The sequence below is a fragment of the Aotus nancymaae genome, unplaced genomic scaffold (assembly GCF_030222135.1).
Source record: "Aotus nancymaae isolate 86718 unplaced genomic scaffold, 86718_ANA_hifiasm-v0.15.2.pri h1tg000014l, whole genome shotgun sequence".
Lineage (NCBI taxonomy): Eukaryota > Metazoa > Chordata > Mammalia > Primates > Aotidae > Aotus > Aotus nancymaae.
This window is the reverse complement of record NW_026988425.1, coordinates 105,125,044-105,142,158: the sequence shown is the minus strand read 5'-3', so window position 1 is coordinate 105,142,158 and position 17,115 is coordinate 105,125,044. Positions and strand designations below refer to the sequence as shown.

At 40.0% G+C, this 17,115-nt stretch overlaps 1 protein-coding gene across 1 annotated transcript; it reads right to left on the bottom strand.

Moving 5' to 3' along the window:
* Positions 1 to 564: 564 nt before the first annotated feature.
* Positions 565 to 7,754, bottom strand: SRP19 (signal recognition particle 19). The gene is made up of 5 exons (XM_012470112.2): positions 7,025 to 7,754; positions 5,613 to 5,688; positions 3,354 to 3,425; positions 3,150 to 3,261; positions 565 to 1,077 (listed from the first exon to the last, which is right to left on the bottom strand). Exons 1-5 carry the CDS (start codon positions 7,195 to 7,197, stop codon positions 944 to 946), a joined length of 567 nt encoding a protein of 188 aa, XP_012325535.1. The 5' UTR covers positions 7,198 to 7,754; the 3' UTR covers positions 565 to 943.
* Positions 7,755 to 17,115: the final 9,361 nt, after the last annotated feature.

Below are 17,115 nucleotides of genomic sequence, written 5' to 3'. Positions count from 1 at the left end.
ATAAATACAAATCAATCTCCACAATTCTGGGTTTGCTTATTTTACAATCAATAGGATTGTTTAACTGTGAGCAATAAAAACATAAAGAAAATGTAATTTACTGAAAATATGAGGTAGCTTGCAGAACTTAAGGAAAAGCTAAACCAGGCCTCAGGAAGAACAGGAATCAGGATAGCTCAAAATCACCACTTTCAGAAACTGCTCTGAAATAAATTCAGGAGCACCAATCCAATTTAGTTTCTTGAAGCAAAGTGTACCTCAAGGTGCTAAAGCACAGTTAATTTTAGAACTCCCATGAAAATCATGTTCTTCAACCTACAAAATTTAAAGCTTAAAATCTAGGACTTTCCATATCAAAAACCTAACAATTGAACAATATGTTTACAATAACAGATTAAAATATGATCTAAAGATTGTTAACAGACTCCCCTGTCCCCTATCCCCAAGAGGATCTACCACTTTCTTCTAGTTTTAGGCTCACAGGGTGGAAACTTTCACTACCTATTTTATTCTTAAATACCTCCTCCTCTCCTAGCATTAGTTCATAAGCAAAAGCTGTAAAAGTCAGTTTCAAATTTTATTTCATTAACTTAAAAGGTGGACAAAAATGTTTATTTCAAATCTAATTGAAATTCATCTGAAACAAGTAACTTATTTCAAGTAACTTATTGTACAGTCCATTGTCCATTTAAAAATATTCTTTCTTCCAAAAAAACTGCATTGAAAGACAAAAAAAATTATTTTATAGTGCATAAAAGCGAGATGCAAACTTCTGATGTGAATTTGTTTCGATGTCAACTCCGATGATAAAGATGAGAGGCACAAGGGTTCACAGTTCAGTTAAATGATGCAAACAAAAAGCTTCTGCTTTCCTCCGATATAAATTAGAAGCCTCCATTCATACCTCTTACAGTAGTACCACATACTTGATGTTGATACTAGGTTACTTCTTTTTCTTTCCTTTCCCTTTTTTACTTCCCTCTCCTTGTTGAAGACTTGGGTCACCACCTCCTGTTTTTTGCGTCCTTGTTTTTAGTTTAGGTATCATTTCTGCTGCATACAACATTACTGACTTACCTAGGAACCAGAAGTTAGGCTTAGTGTATAATCTGAGAAACAAGACATAAAAAGTCATTAACTTGAATATCACAAAGTATAAGAAACTATCACATCAAGAAAATGGAAAATAATTTTTTTAAAAATAAAAAATCAAATGACTGTCAAGACACTGACTGGCTCAAGTGCGGGGAAATGTACTGAGAGTGAGAATAATGCTGAAAATATTTAAATGAATAAAATCAAAAGGCAAAACACTAAGTATGAAACAAAAATTCTGGTCTTGGTCCTAGTAATTAGCTTAAAGATCTAAGGAGTATATATCTAAATATATCACAGGTAGGAAACAGAGTCAGAATATCATTGTATCTTAAGACACTGAAACACAGGGTTTTCTGAGTCTTACAACAAAAAACAGTATCAAGTTACAAGAGATCTGATAGGTAAGATCAGATGATCTACCCTTATGGGCATCCCTGCTCTGCATACCCGCAACCAGCTACCTTCACCCCAAGAGACCAAGCTCCTCAGCTCTGCTTTCTTTTTACTATCTTACTCACTTGGATCTTAGTGGAAATAGGAAGTGACATCTTTTCACCACAATTTCTACCCCTATTTTATCTACTAGTTAATTAAAAGTTTTTGTTTGTTTTTGGTCTTTTGAGATATAGTATAGGAAAATGTTGAAGAGGAAAAAAAACATATCAGAATATACTATCTGTCACTCCTTAATCACAACCTGAAGCACCTAGCAATACCTACCAATCCTGATGGGTTTTCGTATATAAAAAACAATCTACTTTGGGCTGAGCCCAGTGCCTCATGTCTGTAATCTCAGCACTTTGGGAAGCTGAGGCAGGAGGATCACTTGTATCCAGGAGTTCGAGACTGGCCTAGGAAACACAGCAAAACCCCACCTCTAGAAAAAATGAAAAATTAGGCAGGTGTGGTGGCATGCACCTGTATTCCCAGCTACTTGGGAGGCTGAGGTGGGAGTGTTGCTTGAGTCCAGGAGGTCAAGACTGCAATGCGCCATAATTGTACCACTGCACTCAACCTGGATGACAGAGTAAGATGCTGTCTTTAAAAAAAAAAAAAAAAAGTTTAAATATGCTGGCTGGGCATGGTGGCTCACGCCTGTGATCTCAACATTTTGGGATCTCCCCGAGGTGGGAGATTGCTTGAGGCCAGGAGTTTGAGACTAGCCTGGGCAACACAGTGAGACCCTTGTCTATTAAAAAAAAAAAAAAAAAAAAAATCAAACAAAGTTGTCAGTTTATTTCATTGTTTTTAAGTAAATTTAATGGAAGAGTTTAATTAAACTGAGAGGGTTATTAAACTGAAAGAAAAAATTAATAGCTCTTTTAAAAAATTAAAATTTTCAGATAAAAATTCAGAAAAATAAGTAACATGAAAACAAAAACTTCTTAATACTCAGAACCAACATTCTGTTATATTGATTTCTAGTTTTGTCTTGTTATTATTTTTCATGAAATGAAACATTAGAGACGATGAAACAGTCTTCTACGATCATCAACCCCTGTGTCTCCACTCTCTATCCCACTAGCCATTAGGTGACTACTGTCTTAAGAGTAGGTGTTTCCTTACAGATCATTTCAAAAAAAGAACCAATAAGCAACATTACAAATAAATAGTAATATTTTGTATTTAAATTTACATAAGTGGTACCACACTATGCATATCTCTTGCTTTTTCAGTCAATATTGCTTTTTAGATTTATTAATAGAATAATTAGATATTAACAAACCTCTAGGATCTGAAATGACATTTAACATCCCATGATTTAATAATTTTATATTCTTAATCTGGGAGCAATGACAGACTTCTAGAGGTTTATAAATATTCACACAACTTTTTTGAAAAATGTTTAGTAGGTCTCATTACATTTTCAAAGAGGTCTTTCACCTCAAAGAAACTAGAAATACTGCTTACCTCTCTCCATGAGAAGTAGTCCTGTCTTTAAATTATTCTTTAGAATGCAAATTCTGATTTTCACCTTTCAGTTTTAGAAATTTCTGTTGTGTAGGAGAAACCTATCCCTGAATGCTACTGATTCACTTAAAAAAGCTTACGTGATGGGAACTGTACAAGGCAGAGGCTGCCATCTTCCTGTTTGAGCTGGACCCGGACTCTGCCTCTGTATTGGACATCACGATTCCATTCTCTAGAGTACATTTTATTTTTCTAACATAAATGAAACAAAAGAAAAACAGGGCTTAAGCAAGTTATTACATCAATTAGATGAGTATGGAAAATAGTAAAGAACCATGTCATACCTCAAGAAATACGTTAAGTCCAACTGCTGAACATACATCTTGAATCTCTGTAGCTGTAGGATTTTCAACAGCCTGAACAGTTAAAAACATAAACACCAAATATATTTGCTTTAAGTGAACACTGCCATAATGTTGGGTAAATAATTTCAAATACTATAATCAAACAAGTACCAAAACTCTAGGTATCCTTTTTCCCTAAGTACAGATGCTTCCATTGTAATTTTTAAAATTCCTAGCAATAACACTAATGCATACCTGTGTGTCCATCTCCCCTCCAACAGAACATAATCTTCTAAGGGCAAGGACTTTGTTTTGTTAACCAGTGTATTCCCCTGCACCTAGCATGGTACTTTGAACATAGTAGGTGGTCAACGATTATTCACTGCTTAAACAATTACACCTACAAACACTTTAGAAAACCGTCCGCTAGTATCTACTAAAGCTGAATATATGCATTCCCTATGGCCCGGCAATTCCATTCCCAGATGTGTTCTACAAAAAAGCAAAAATAGGTTCACTAAAAGACAACTATTTATAATAGCCTCAAACTATTAATAGAAATATTCCAATTTTTCATCCCGAGTAGAAAGGGCCAAGTGTGGTGGCTCACACCTGTAATCCCAGCACTTTGGGAGCCAAGTCAGGCAGATTGCTCAGCTCAGGAGTCTGAGACCACCCTGGGCAACATGGAGAAATGCCATCAATACCAAAAAAAAAAAAAAAAAAAAAAAAAAAAAATACAAAAATAGCCACATGGTGGCAAGTGCCTGTAGTCCCAGCTACTATTCAGAAGGCTGAGGTTGGAGGATGGCTTGAGTCCTGGAGGTGGAGGCTTCAGTGAGCTGAGACTATACTGGTGCACTCTAGCCTGGGTGACAGAGCCAGATCTGTCTCTTAAAAAGAAAAAGGAGGTAGAAAAGACTTTGGTATATGCACACAATGCAATACCAGAGCAAACAGGGCAGTAGTTTCCAACAGGGAAAATCTGTCCTCAGTCTCCCTACCCCTGCCCACACGCAAAAGACACCTGGCAATGCCTGAAGACATTTCTGATGGTCATAACTAGGGGATGGGAGGGTGGAGGAGGATAATCTGTTATCAAGTGGGTAGAGGCCAGGGATACTGCTGAACATCTTAAAATGCACATAACAACCCCCTACAACAATTATCTGGCTCAAACTGGCAATGGTGCTGCTATTGACAAACTCTGTCACAGAGCAATAAAAATTCAACTATATTCAAATATGTGGATAAATCTCATAAGCTTAAAGTTCAGTGAAAAAAAAGATACAAAAGCACATAATTCCATTTATAGAAAATACAAAAATAGCAAAAGTAATCTATGGTGTTGAAGTCATGGCAGTGGCTATCCTGGTATTTTTGAGCATATGCGTAGGCGACAGTGATTGGTAGGGAACATAAAGGAATCTTCCTGGATGCTTGCAATGTTTTCTTTTTTGAGTGCTTGTTACCACCCAGATGTGCCCATTATGTGAGAATTGACTGCATCAAACCTAGATGCCTTAAATCTGTCATATTACAAAATACAAATGACTCTTTAACAAAACACATCAGGGCTGAACTTTTTGCAAGTCTTTCTCACATACTTAAAAAAATCTTAACTACATTCTGAACATTATTAATGTATCGTACAATGTCATAATTTTGATTTTCTGTACTAAGGGGAACATTGTCATAAACTTTTTTTTAAAAAAAACGTGTATTGTGAGGCCAAGGCGGGCGGATCACGATGTCAGGAAATCAAGACCATCGTGGCCAACATGGTGAAACTCCGTCTCCACTAAAATACAAAAAATTAGCCAGGTGTGGTGGTACACGCCTGTAGTCCCAGCTACTCGGGAGGCTGAGGCAGGGGAATTGCCTGAACTGGGAAGCTGAAGATTGCAGTGAGCAGAGATCATGCCACTACACTCCAGCCTCCTGACAGAGCAAGACTCCGTCTATTCAAACAAAATACAAAACAAAACAAAAAAATCATGTAAACTCTACAGACTCTCTATATACTTATTTACAAGGACAGGCTCATTAGGAGCCATTAAAAAAAAAATCCCCTCAGCTATGAATTAATGCCGTTCTGGTTTCACCAAGGAACGCAACCCAATTCTTGGTGGTTGTTCTCCTCAAGTCCTAAATAAATGCAGTGAAGAGAAGCCCCTGAGGCTCTAATAAGATGACATGGCCCGACCAGGATGACATCCCTCACTCCCTTGAGGACCAAGGTGCCAGCCATCTGCTTACCTTACTTATGGGGATTCGCCTTCCCTCTGCAATGGTCTTCTTATTATTTAAATAAGCAGGATAGATACAAATAAACCTGCCATAGACAAGAGCACAACTGGTATCACTAGAGCAGTATGAGGCAGGAGAAAAGGGTCGGGAGGCCGGGAACCTAAGGCCAATTCATGCTGACTAGATATCAGATGGCTACTCTCTTTTCAACCAGTTAAAAAATCAAAGTACCTCGGGTCCTCTCCAGCAACCAATCAGACGGGTCGGCCTGCTCTTCATTCTGACTGATCCCCTCCCGCAACCAATCAGACTGGCACTGGCCAATGGGAAACCTCCAGAGAGTATTTAAACCCCCCAAAATTCCGTAACCGGCAAATATTCCGTAACCAACAGCTGTTGGGTGGCTTACTGGAGCCAGCTCCCACTCTCTGGAGTGTACTTTTGTTTAAAATAAATCTGCTTTCACTGTCTTGTGTGTTCTGCTCAATTGTTCATTCAAAACGTCAAGAACACGGACAACTACGCTCAACGAATAACAAGTATTTTCAAAAATATACTCATTGGCCAGGCACGGTGGCTCACGCCTGTAATCCCAGCACTTTGGGAGGTCGAGGCGGGCGGATCACAAGGTCAGGAGATGGAGAACATCCTGGTCAACATGGTGAAACCTCGTCTCTAAGAAAAATACAAAAATTAGCTGGGCCTGGTGGTGCGTGCCTGTAATCCCAGCTACTCAGGAAGCTGAGGCAGGAGAATCGCTTGAACCCGGGAGTCGGATGTTGCAGTGAGCCTAGATGGCACCACTTCACTCCAGACTGGCGACAGAGCGAAACTGTGTCTCAAAAATAATAATAATATTTATTGTTTCAGTCCGTGATAGTCCTTGTCATCATTGCTGGTACACCTATGCTATTATTTGCTTAATGCTTTTTCGTTAAATTATCTTTTACTTACCTTACTTAAACTTTATCCACTACGTTAGATGGAAAAGAACAACACGAACAGAAACAAAACTTGTTAACTGTTACAATTAGAGCAGTCTGTCAAAAGTTTCTGAGAATGGGGCCAGCCCTCTTATATAAAAAATAGTGTCCAAGGTATTAAAAACCTTAAAAATTCACAAACGAGTCTTTCTGAACTCAACAATAAGATATATCATGTCCACGTAGCACCCAAAACACTTGTCTCGCGTAAACACTAGGTTACCTACGGTCGGAATTTCAGAAGCCCTGCCCAGAGCTTGGTGGCTGCTGCAGGATTCTCGGAAAAATGAGCCGCCTGGGAGAGGCGCGGAGCCCATCCAGGCCGAGCTGGATCGGCTAGGCCATTCACGATGCCGCGAGGCGGAGAAGGGAAGCGCAGCACCCGCGGCACCACAGCAAGCCCCTTCCTTTCTCAGGATCCATCTCCCCAGGACCCACCTGTCCTGGTCGGCCGGGGAGCGCGCGGCAGCACAAGCCATCTTCACAAAACTCTGAACAGCGACAACCCAGGACAGATCTGAGTTTCCCAGACAGTGCGATATTCCGCCGGAAGTCCTGCCCACCAAATGGTTCCGCGTCTGTGATTTCTCACCTCCTGTTTGTTGCGGCATCTGTCGCTCGGCCGCGGGATCGCGAGTCTCCGACGTGGCGTGACTACTTCCCCTCTCGCGAGAGGATCAAGAAAGCTTCTCACTCCTTTCCCAAATCTCGCCGGGAAGCGCATGTGGGACCCATACATCGCCGCTAAAAAGGGGTTAACTTCGACCCTCCCTCATTTCCACTTTCTCAGCGAGTATGGGTGGTACTAGCTGTTCAGGGGCGAAGACTGTGCACCGAGGAGGATCTGTGTGGTTCAGGGTGCAAATATACATTAGAGCAAGAAAGGAAATGCTCCTTATGTTTAATTTGTAGCTGTTCCTGGGCCCTAGAGCTTGCTTTCAATTTGCCAAAATGGATTTTTATAGTAGTAGAACTAGCGAAGTTAAAGACATTGTGTTTCAGTATGCTGTGTAAGTGTTAGAAACTTAACTATTCACCTTTTAGGCTGGGCACCGTGGCTCACTCCTGTAATCCCAGCACTTTGGGAGGCCAAGGCAGGCGGATTACGAGGTCAGGAGTTGAGACCAGCTTGGCAAACATGCTAAAACCCCATCTCTACTAAAAATACTAAAATTAGCCGGGCATGGTGACTCACGCCTGTAATCCCAGCACTTTGGGAGGCCGAGGCTGGCGGATCACCTGAGGACAGGAGTTCAAGACAAGCCTGGCCAACATGGTGAAACCCCGTCTCTACTAAAAAACGCAAAAAGTAGCTGGGCGTGGGGGAGGCGCCTGTATCCCTGCTACTCAGGAGGCTGAGGCAGGAAAATCGCTTGAACTTGGGAGGTAGAGGTTGCAGTGAGCCAAGATCCTACCACTGCACTTCAGCCTGGGCAAGAGTGAGACTCTGTGTCAAACAAACAAACAACGACAAAAAAAGAAACTTCTGAAGAATACCATGTGCCATCACTACAGGCATACTTGATTTTTGCACTTCGCTTTGCTGCTCTGAGCAGATACTGCCTTTTTACAAATGGAAGGTTCTTTGCAAATCGGCTTGGAGGAAGTCTCTTGGCACCATTTTTCCAGCAGTATATGCTTTGTGTCATATTTTGGTAATTCTTGCAATATTTCAAACCTTTTCATTATTTCTGTTATGGTGATCTGTAATCAGTGATGTTTGCTGTTACTATTGTAGTAGTTTTGGGGTGCCATGAACTGTGCCCAGATAAGATGGGGAACTTATTGGATAAATGTTGTATATGTTTTGACTGTTCGACCAACTGGCCATTTCCCATCTCTCCCTCTCCTGGAGCCCCTATTCCCCAAGACACAACAGTGTTGAAATGAGGCCAATTAATAACCCTACAATGGCCTCTGAATGTTCAAGTGAAAGGAAGAGTCACATGTCTCACTTTCAGTCAAAAGCTGGACATGATTAAGCTTAGTGAGGAAGGCATGTGTAAGCCAAGATAGGCTGAAAGCTAGGTCTCTTGGCATCTTAACAGTTAGCCAAGTTGTAAATACAAAGACAAAATTCTTGAAGGAAATTAAAAGGAACTTACTTCAATAAACACACAAATGATTAGAAAGCAGAACAACCTTATTGCTGATACAGAGAAAGTTTTAGGGGTTAAGATAGAAGATTAAACCAGCCACAACGTTCCTTTAACCCATAGCCTAATCCAGAGCAAGGCCCTAACTCCCTTCAATTCTGTGAAGGCTGAAGAAAGATGAGGAAGCTGCAGAAGTGGGATGCTAGTAGAGAGTAGTTTAGGAGGTTTAAGAAAGAAGCCAACTCCATAACATAAAGTGTAAGGTGAAGCAGCAAGTGCTGATAGAGAAGCTGCAGCAAGTTATCCAGAAAATGTAGCTAATACCATTGATGATGATCAATGATTAGCTCATATCATTTAGTGGTTACACTAAACAATGGATTTTTCAATGTAGACAAAACAGCCTTCTACTGGAAAAAGATGACATCTAGGACTTTGATAGAACTCCTTTGAGAGAAGAAGTCAATGCCTGGCTTCAAAGCTTCTGACGACAGTCTGTCTGATTGTCATCTTGTGGAATAATGCATGGGTGACTTTAAGTTAAAGCCAATGGACATTTACCATGCCGAAAATCCTAGAGCCCCTAAGAATGATGCTAAATCTACTCTGCCTGTGTTCTCTAAATGGAACAACAAAGCCTGGATGACAGCACATCTGTTTACAGCATGCTTTACTGAATTTTTTTTTTTTTTTTTTGAGACAGGATCTCACTCTGTCACCTAGGCTGGCATGCAGTGGCCCTATCACAGCTCACTGCAGTCTGACCTCCCACACTCAAGCAATCCTCCCACACAAGCCTCCAGAGTAGCTGGGACCATGGGCACGTGCTACTGCCTGGCCGATTGTTTTTTTATTTTTAGTGGAGACAAGGTTTTGCTGTGCTGCCCAGGCTGGTCTTGAACTCCTGGGCGTAAGCGATCCTCTTGCCTTGACCTCCCAAAGTCCTGCAATTATGGGTGTGAGCCACTGCACCCAGCCTTTACTGAGTATTTTTAAGCCCACTGTTGAGACCAATTGCTCAGAAAAAAAGATTCCTTTCAAAATATTACTGCTCATTGACAATGCAACTAGATATCTGAGGCTCTGAGGGAGATATACAAGGAGATTAATGTTTTCAGGCCTGATAACACATCATCCATTCTGCAGTTTCTAGATCAAATAGTAATTTTTACTTTCACCTCTTATTAAGAAATATGGTTTGTAAGACTATAGCTGCCATATAGTGATTCCTCTGATGAATCTGGGCAAAGTAAACTGAAAATCTTCTGAAAAGGATTCACTATTCTAGATGCCATTAAGAGCTTTTGTGATTCATTGGAGGTTAAAATATCAACATGAATGGAATTTGGAAGTTGATTTCAACTCTCTGGGATGATTTTGAGGACTTGAACACATTAGTGGAGGCAGTAACTGCAGATGTGGTAGAAATAGCAAGAAAACTAGAATTAGAAGTAGAAACTGAAGATGGGACTGAATCGCTACAATTATGACAAAACTTGAATGATGAGGAGCTGCTTCTTATGAATGAGCAAAGAAAGTGGTTTCTTGAGATGGAAACAATTCCTGGTGAATATGCTGTGAACATTGTTGAAATGACATCAAAGGGTTTAGAATAGCATAAACATAGTTGAAAGAGCAGTGGCAGGGTTTGAGAGAACTGACTTCAGTTTTGAAAGAAGTTCTACTGTGGGTAAAATGCTACGAAACAGCATCACGTGCTACAGAGAAATCTTTTGTGAAAGGAAAAGTCAGTGGATGTGGCAAAATTCACTGTTGTCTCATTTTAGGAAATTGCCACAACCACTCCAACCTTCAGCAACCACCATCCTGATTAGTCAGCAGACAGCAACACTGAGGCAAGACCTCCACCAGCAAAAAGATTATGATTTTCTGAAGGCCCAGATGGTTGTTAGCATTTTTAGCAATAATGTATTTTTTAAATTTTTATTTATTTTTATTTATTTATTTATTTTTAGGACGAAGTCTAGCACTGTTGCCCTGGCTGGAGTGTAGTGGCACAATCTCAGCTCAGTGCAACCTCTGACTCCTGGGTTCAAGCAATTCTCCTGCCTTAGCATCCCAAGTAGCTGGGTTTACACGCAGGTGCCACCATGCCCAGCTAATTTTTTGTGTTTTTAGTAGAGACAGGGTTTCACTATATTGGCCAGACTGGTTTTACCTTGTGATCCACCTGCCTTGGCCTCTCAAAGTGCTGGGATTACAGGTATGAGCCACCGTGCCCGGCCATTAAAGTATTTTAAATAAAGTACATACATTATTTTTCTGGACATAATGCTACTGCACACTTAACAGACTACAATATAATATAAACATAACTTTTATATGCACTGGGAAATAAAAAATAATGTGTGACTTGCTTTACTAGGATATTTGCTTTATTACGGTGGTCTGGAACCAAACTTGCAATATCTCTGAGGTATGCCTATATATTTTTGCATAACTTAGACTGATTGCAAAGTAGTATTTCAGCATCTCCATTCAATCAAACCCACCTTCGTTTCTATTTTAATAATGGATATTTATTTCATACCTACAAAGACATGCTTCAAAAAGTGAAGCAAGGTGAGATAGGTTTTCTCTTTTACAGATAAAGAAGCAGTCAAACTGAAAAACCAAACTCAACCAACAAAAATCTTCATGAAAGTTTGAGTCTCAGTGAGGTTAAATAATTTGCCCATTCGTGCTAATAATGACTGAGCGTAGATGCTCAGCTAGTCTGACTGGAAGCCCCTGACTTTTCTTCATGTTCTCACTTGTGCCTCTCAATCTTCCTTAAAGTTTTTTTTTTTTTTTTAGCACCAAATTAAGTTTGGTCCTGATGTAAATAAATAACCCTTACTTCTTTCTGAAGTGTATACGATTCCTGTAAAGACAGCATCATTTAATGACCTAAAATTTAGCTGTACATTTGGAGATGAAATGAATCCAAACTTTAAAATACATAGTTTTCTTGCTTTAGGATACATATGCACATATCAAAACGTGGAAAATGAATGAGGTAGTCTGAGGCTTAATACATGCAAGTAGTCTACTTACTGTGGAATTGTTTTCGTAGAGCCATCTAAGTAGTTGCTGACAAAAAGGTCAATATTATAATTGTTAGTAACATTTCCTGGTTCATACATACAAAGGGAATTAATGACAGGGCTAATGTTTTTGAGTGTCATTCAAATCAACACTCCTATTAAACTCGACACTATTGTTGAGATATTGTATAAGTACAGAGAGGATGGGTGAGAAAGAGAGAAATAATCCAGTATTGTTACTACACTGATGATCAAAGTTGCAGCCAAATGTAAAGTTTTTAAATGCTTATGTTTGTGAAAAAGCAGGTTGAATTAAATGGGGATGAAGATGGACATGGAAAATTGTGAAGAGATGATAAAAGGGCTTTATAGAATTATGGTGCTTGTTTTCAAATCTTATTTTTATCAAACTATCTTATTTTTCTTCATACAGATGTGTCACTAATTCAACTTATCAACTTTGATTGAGGCTGCTGGCTGGAGGTGGGGTTCACAAAGGTAGAAAGAGAACGTCGGCCAGTTGTGGTGGCTCACACCTGTAATCCCAGTACTTTAGGAGGCCGACATGGGTGGATCATTTGAGGTCAGGAGTTTGAAACCAGCCTGGCCAACATGGTGAAACCCCATCTCTACTAAAAATACAAAATTAGCCAGGCATGGTGGTGGGCTGTAGCTGTAATCCCAGATACTTGGGATGCTGAGGCAGGAGAATTGCTTTAACCCAGGAGGCAGAGGTTGCAGTGAGCTGAGATCGCACCACTGCACTCCAGCCTGAGTGATAGAGCAAGACTCTGCCTCAAAAAAAAAAAAAAAAAAAAAAGAGAAGATCAAGGTGGACAAACTCTGTCTCAAAAAAAAGGAGACGATCAAGGTGTACAAGAGAAATTTTCCTAAGATAGTTGAGTAGGAATTGAAAGAGTATTCTGATAAGATTGTGGAGTAGAAAGAACCAGGAATCCGTCCTCCCACCACAATGATTGCATTAGCAGAATCTGTGAGATGTAACTATTAAGAAACTATGGAGTCTATTGAATGCTTGCGACTTCCGGGGGAAAGAACTGAACAGTAAATTGCAGTTATTTTTGGTCAGTATCAGTTCTTAATACAGTAGCAGTTACCCATGCCCATCCCCAGCCCTGTGATAGTCAGCTGTATAAACATTCCAGGAGTAGCTTATAGGACCCAGAGTGGCCAAAAAGTACCCTGTCTTCCAGATATTGAGCATCTGTACGCTGGTCATTGATTGCTGCTTCTGATCATAGAAGTGCAGACCAAGAGGGAGATGGTTATGGATTTTGCACCTCCCCTCATTGTTTCAAGCCCCTTCCCTCCAGCTGAAGTGACTTCCAGGGGATTTAAAGGGCGGGTGCCCCTACTTTGTAATTTCTCTCTCTCTCTTTTTTTCTTTTGGAAGGTAGGATTAAAGACTAGGACATCCAAAAACAATGGCATATATGAGGAAAATTAGACAGTAACTGTGCACGCTGAGGAAAAGACTAGGATCAGAAAAACCTGAGAAGACCTCAAGTGTACACCTCACGTTGAACCTTGGAACAGAGAGAGCCTACAACAATTAAACAAACAAACAAACAAACAAACAAACAAACAAGCAAAAACCTAGGGAAGGAGGGAATTTGATTTCCAGAGTTACCACATCTCCTGCTTACCTTGATCTTCTCTTCTGATTTTTGTGAACCCCACTGCCAGCCAGCAGCCTCAACCAAGGTTAATGTGTTGGATTTAGTGGCACATCTGCAAGAAGAAAAGAAAGATAGTTTGATAAAAAATAAGATTTGAAAACAAGTGCCACTGGCGTCAAATGTCCAGTTTTCAACAAAAAAAATCACAAGGCATACAAAGAAATAGGAAAATTAGGCTCATGAAAAGGGAAAAAAATCTTGGTAAATCTCAGAGTAGGAGGAAAAGAGAAAAAGTAAAAGATATCAACAGGTACTATTTCTGAAAAGATCTGATGGTAGATGTACTGGACAAAGACTTTAAGACAACTGTCTTAAGGATGCTCACAGAACTAAAGGAAGATGTGGAGAAAGTTGAGGAAACCATTTACAAAATGGAAATAACACTAAAGTGACACAAAATCTAAAAAGAAGACAAAAAGAAATTCTGAAGGTGAAAAAATACAGTAACTGAAATGCAAAATTCACTAGAGGGATTCAGAGGCAGTTTTGAGCATACAAAAGAAAGAACAAACTTGAAGATAATGGAAATTACTGAGTCTGCGGAACTAAAAGGAAAAAAAAAAAGAAAAGCAAACAAATCCTAAGGGATCTGTTGGAACACCATCAAGTGGGAATTTTAGAAGGAGAAGAGAGACAGAAAGGACAGCCAGAATATTTGAAGAAATAATGGCTGAAAAATTCTCAAATCTGATGAAAGACATAAACATCCAAGAAGCTCAATGAACTCCAAGTAAGATTAACTCAGAGACCCACATTAAGACACATTATAATTAAACTTTCAAAAGCCTAACATGAAGAATCTAGTTCAAGTTGCTCACAAGTCTAAGGGTGAGACTCACATGCATACAGCCAAAGCAGGATCACCCCAGCCTCAGCTTGAGTTGAGTCCACCAGGAAATTCATGGCATTCTTGGGCATATTTGGTTAGCTAGTGGGGATGGCTGCCTGTCTCACTTGTCTGTTGCTGTGTAACAAAGCACTCTAAAACTTACTGCTTTAAAACAACAGTAATTGATTTGCTCATGAAAGTGCAGTCTGGGTATGGTAGAAAAACAGGAACAGCTTGTCTCTGTTTTAAGTGGCATCTGCTGGGGCTAGAAAGTCCAAAATGATTTTATGCTCACGTCTGCCTTAGTTGGGATGGCTGGAACAGCTGAAGGCTGGTTAGATATCTCTGTCTCCATGTGGTATAGCATCTCCATATGATTAGGTTGGCCTTTGATGAAGAATCTCTCCTTGACCAAATTTTAAACAGGCTCCTCTGAGTCCTCTTCTCAATTAGGTCTTGACCTTGGCCCCAGTCTTCCCTTTGACCTGCCTAGCCCAACCTAGTTTTAGCAAGAATCCTGCTAAGTCTAGTGAGAATTTCGCTACCCTTTTTGAAATCTAATCAAATTCCTCATCCCCCACCTTTGATGTAAAAGCTTTCCGCCTGCCTGCGGCAAGAATCTTTCTAAGTCAGGTTAGCAAGGATCTCCCTCTCCTTGATGTCTTTTCTTAGCAATTTTCCATCCTCTTATCCCTTTGGCTATAAATCTCTAGCTGCTAATCCCATTCCCCTATTGCAATACCCTTATTGCAAAAGTCTTGAAAAAAAGTCCTCATTACCATTTTAACAAGTTTCCTGCAGATGGCAAAGTAGACGCTGCTAGGCTTTTTTAATGCCTGGTCTTGGAAGTTCCAGAAGATCATTTTCTCCACATCCTATTGGTCAAAGCAGTCACAGAACCAACTCAGATTCAAAGGAGGACCTATAGATTTGTACTGCAAAAAAGCAGGTGGAATGAGAGATAGTATGCCATTTTTGGAAATATGTCCTACCATTCTGTCAGAAGTCAATTCCACAGAACACAGAATTTACCCTAGAACAACTAAGAGTTATGTAGACCAACTTGACCCAATGACAAAACTTTCACCGTCTGGGGGAAAATTGTCAGAGCACAACATGGTATTTGTCACTAAGATTTGTATATGTTCCATATCCAGATCCTGGAAGATTCATATCTATATTTTGAGTTAGGAGAATAGGCTATTGGTAAATTTGTTTTAATGAAACTGTTTCATTAAAAATAAGGCATCTGAATACAAACAATACTGCTTTTGTACTCTTATGGGAAAATGTTAATACCAAAGTGGAGGACAGGTGTTCTTTCCACATCTAGGGGAATGCAGTGCAACTTCTGGACATCAAGAACTCCTGACGGTAGTGTCCCCACTTAGACACCACCAGATTTCTGATGGCAAGGGCAATTTTGGTGGATACAGTTGATTTGGACCCAGTATCCAAACTTTTTTTTTTTTTTTGAGACGGCCTTGCTCTGTCACCCAGGCTGGCGGGCAGTGGCATGATCTCGGCTCACTGCAGCCTCTGCCTCCCAGGTTCAAGTGATTCTCCTGCCTCAGCCTTCTAAGTAGCTGGGACTACAGGCACAGGCCACCATGCCTGGCTAATTTTTGTATTTTTAATAGAGACAGGTTTCTCCATGTTGGCCAGACTGGTCTCAAACTTCTGACCTCAAGTGATCTGGCCGCCTTGGCCTCCCAAAGTGCTGGGCTTACAGGCATAAGCCACCGCCCCCACCCCCTATACTTTTTTTTTGAGACAGGGTCTCAATCCTGTCGCCCAGGTTGGAGTGCAGTGGCACAATCACCATGGCTCACTGCAGCCTCAACTTCCTGGGCTCAGGTGATTTCTTCCACCTCAGCCTCCTAACTGGGACTACAGGTGCGCGCCACTACACCCAGCTAATTTTTTTTATTTTTAGTAAAGATGAGGTTTTGCTATGTTGCTTAGGCTGCTCTGAAACTCAAGTGATCTGCCTGCCTTAGTCTCCCAAAGTGCTGGGATTACAGGTGTGAGCCACCACACCTGGCCCAAATTCCTTATATTGTGACTTGATTTCTGATGCAGCAGAGAGAGAAAAGAAGTGATAGAGCGGAAGTGACAATAAAAGAGAGAACATGTGAAGATTTGCTTAAAGGTTCAAGATTGAAAAGATTCAGGATTAAAAGAGTTGTGGGAAAAAAGGACAAACAGCTGGACTTATGCTAGTAAAATTTCTTAATTAAAAGGCTTAAAACAAAACCCTATAAACACTCAAGTAGGAAATAAAAGTTATCTATGATGGAAGAAAACCAGAGTGATACTGTAACTTCTTAGCAGTAGTAAATGCTAAAAGTGAAAAGTTCTGAGGAAAAAGAATTGTGACCAAAACTGTGACGCAAATTATCCTTTTTGTGAGGGCAAAATAAAACAATTTGAAAACAAGCCTGGATTTAGAAAGTACCCTAATTTAGCTTTTCTGAAAAAAATAATAATCATTTGAAGAAATACTCCAGCCAAGTCAAATTAACATAAGGAATTGAAGAAAATCAAAGTCATGTATTATAAAACAGTGCTGAATACTGAAATCTAATTTATACTTAGATTTAAATAATTAGTGTTAGTATGATGGTGAAGCTAATTACAATTGTTAAGAAAAGACTCTGAAAATTAAACACAAGTGAATAAGTTAACACTGGAACAGAGATTTTGCAAAGAACCTAGGGTTCCAACTGAAATAGTGTATATCTCTCTTGAAACATTTTAGCCACTGCATCATGGCCACGTTGCTTCACTTAGGATGTTGACCTTTCCATATTTTGCTTTCTCCTCTTTCCCTTTGTTCTCTCCCATCTCTCCTCCT

Bases quoted from the DNA above. Each gene is read 5' to 3' on its own strand.
- SRP19 (XM_012470112.2), bottom strand. From the start codon at position 7,197: ATGCCGCAACAAACAGGAGGTGAGAAATCACAGACGCGGAACCATTTG. The intron at 5,689-7,024 runs GTGGGTCCTGGG...TGTCTATGGCAG, and splicing joins TCCCCGGCCGACCAGGACAG to GTTTATTTGTATCTATCCTG. The intron at 3,426-5,612 runs GTAAGCAGATGG...TTAACTGTTCAG, and splicing joins GGCGAATCCCCATAAGTAAG to GCTGTTGAAAATCCTACAGC.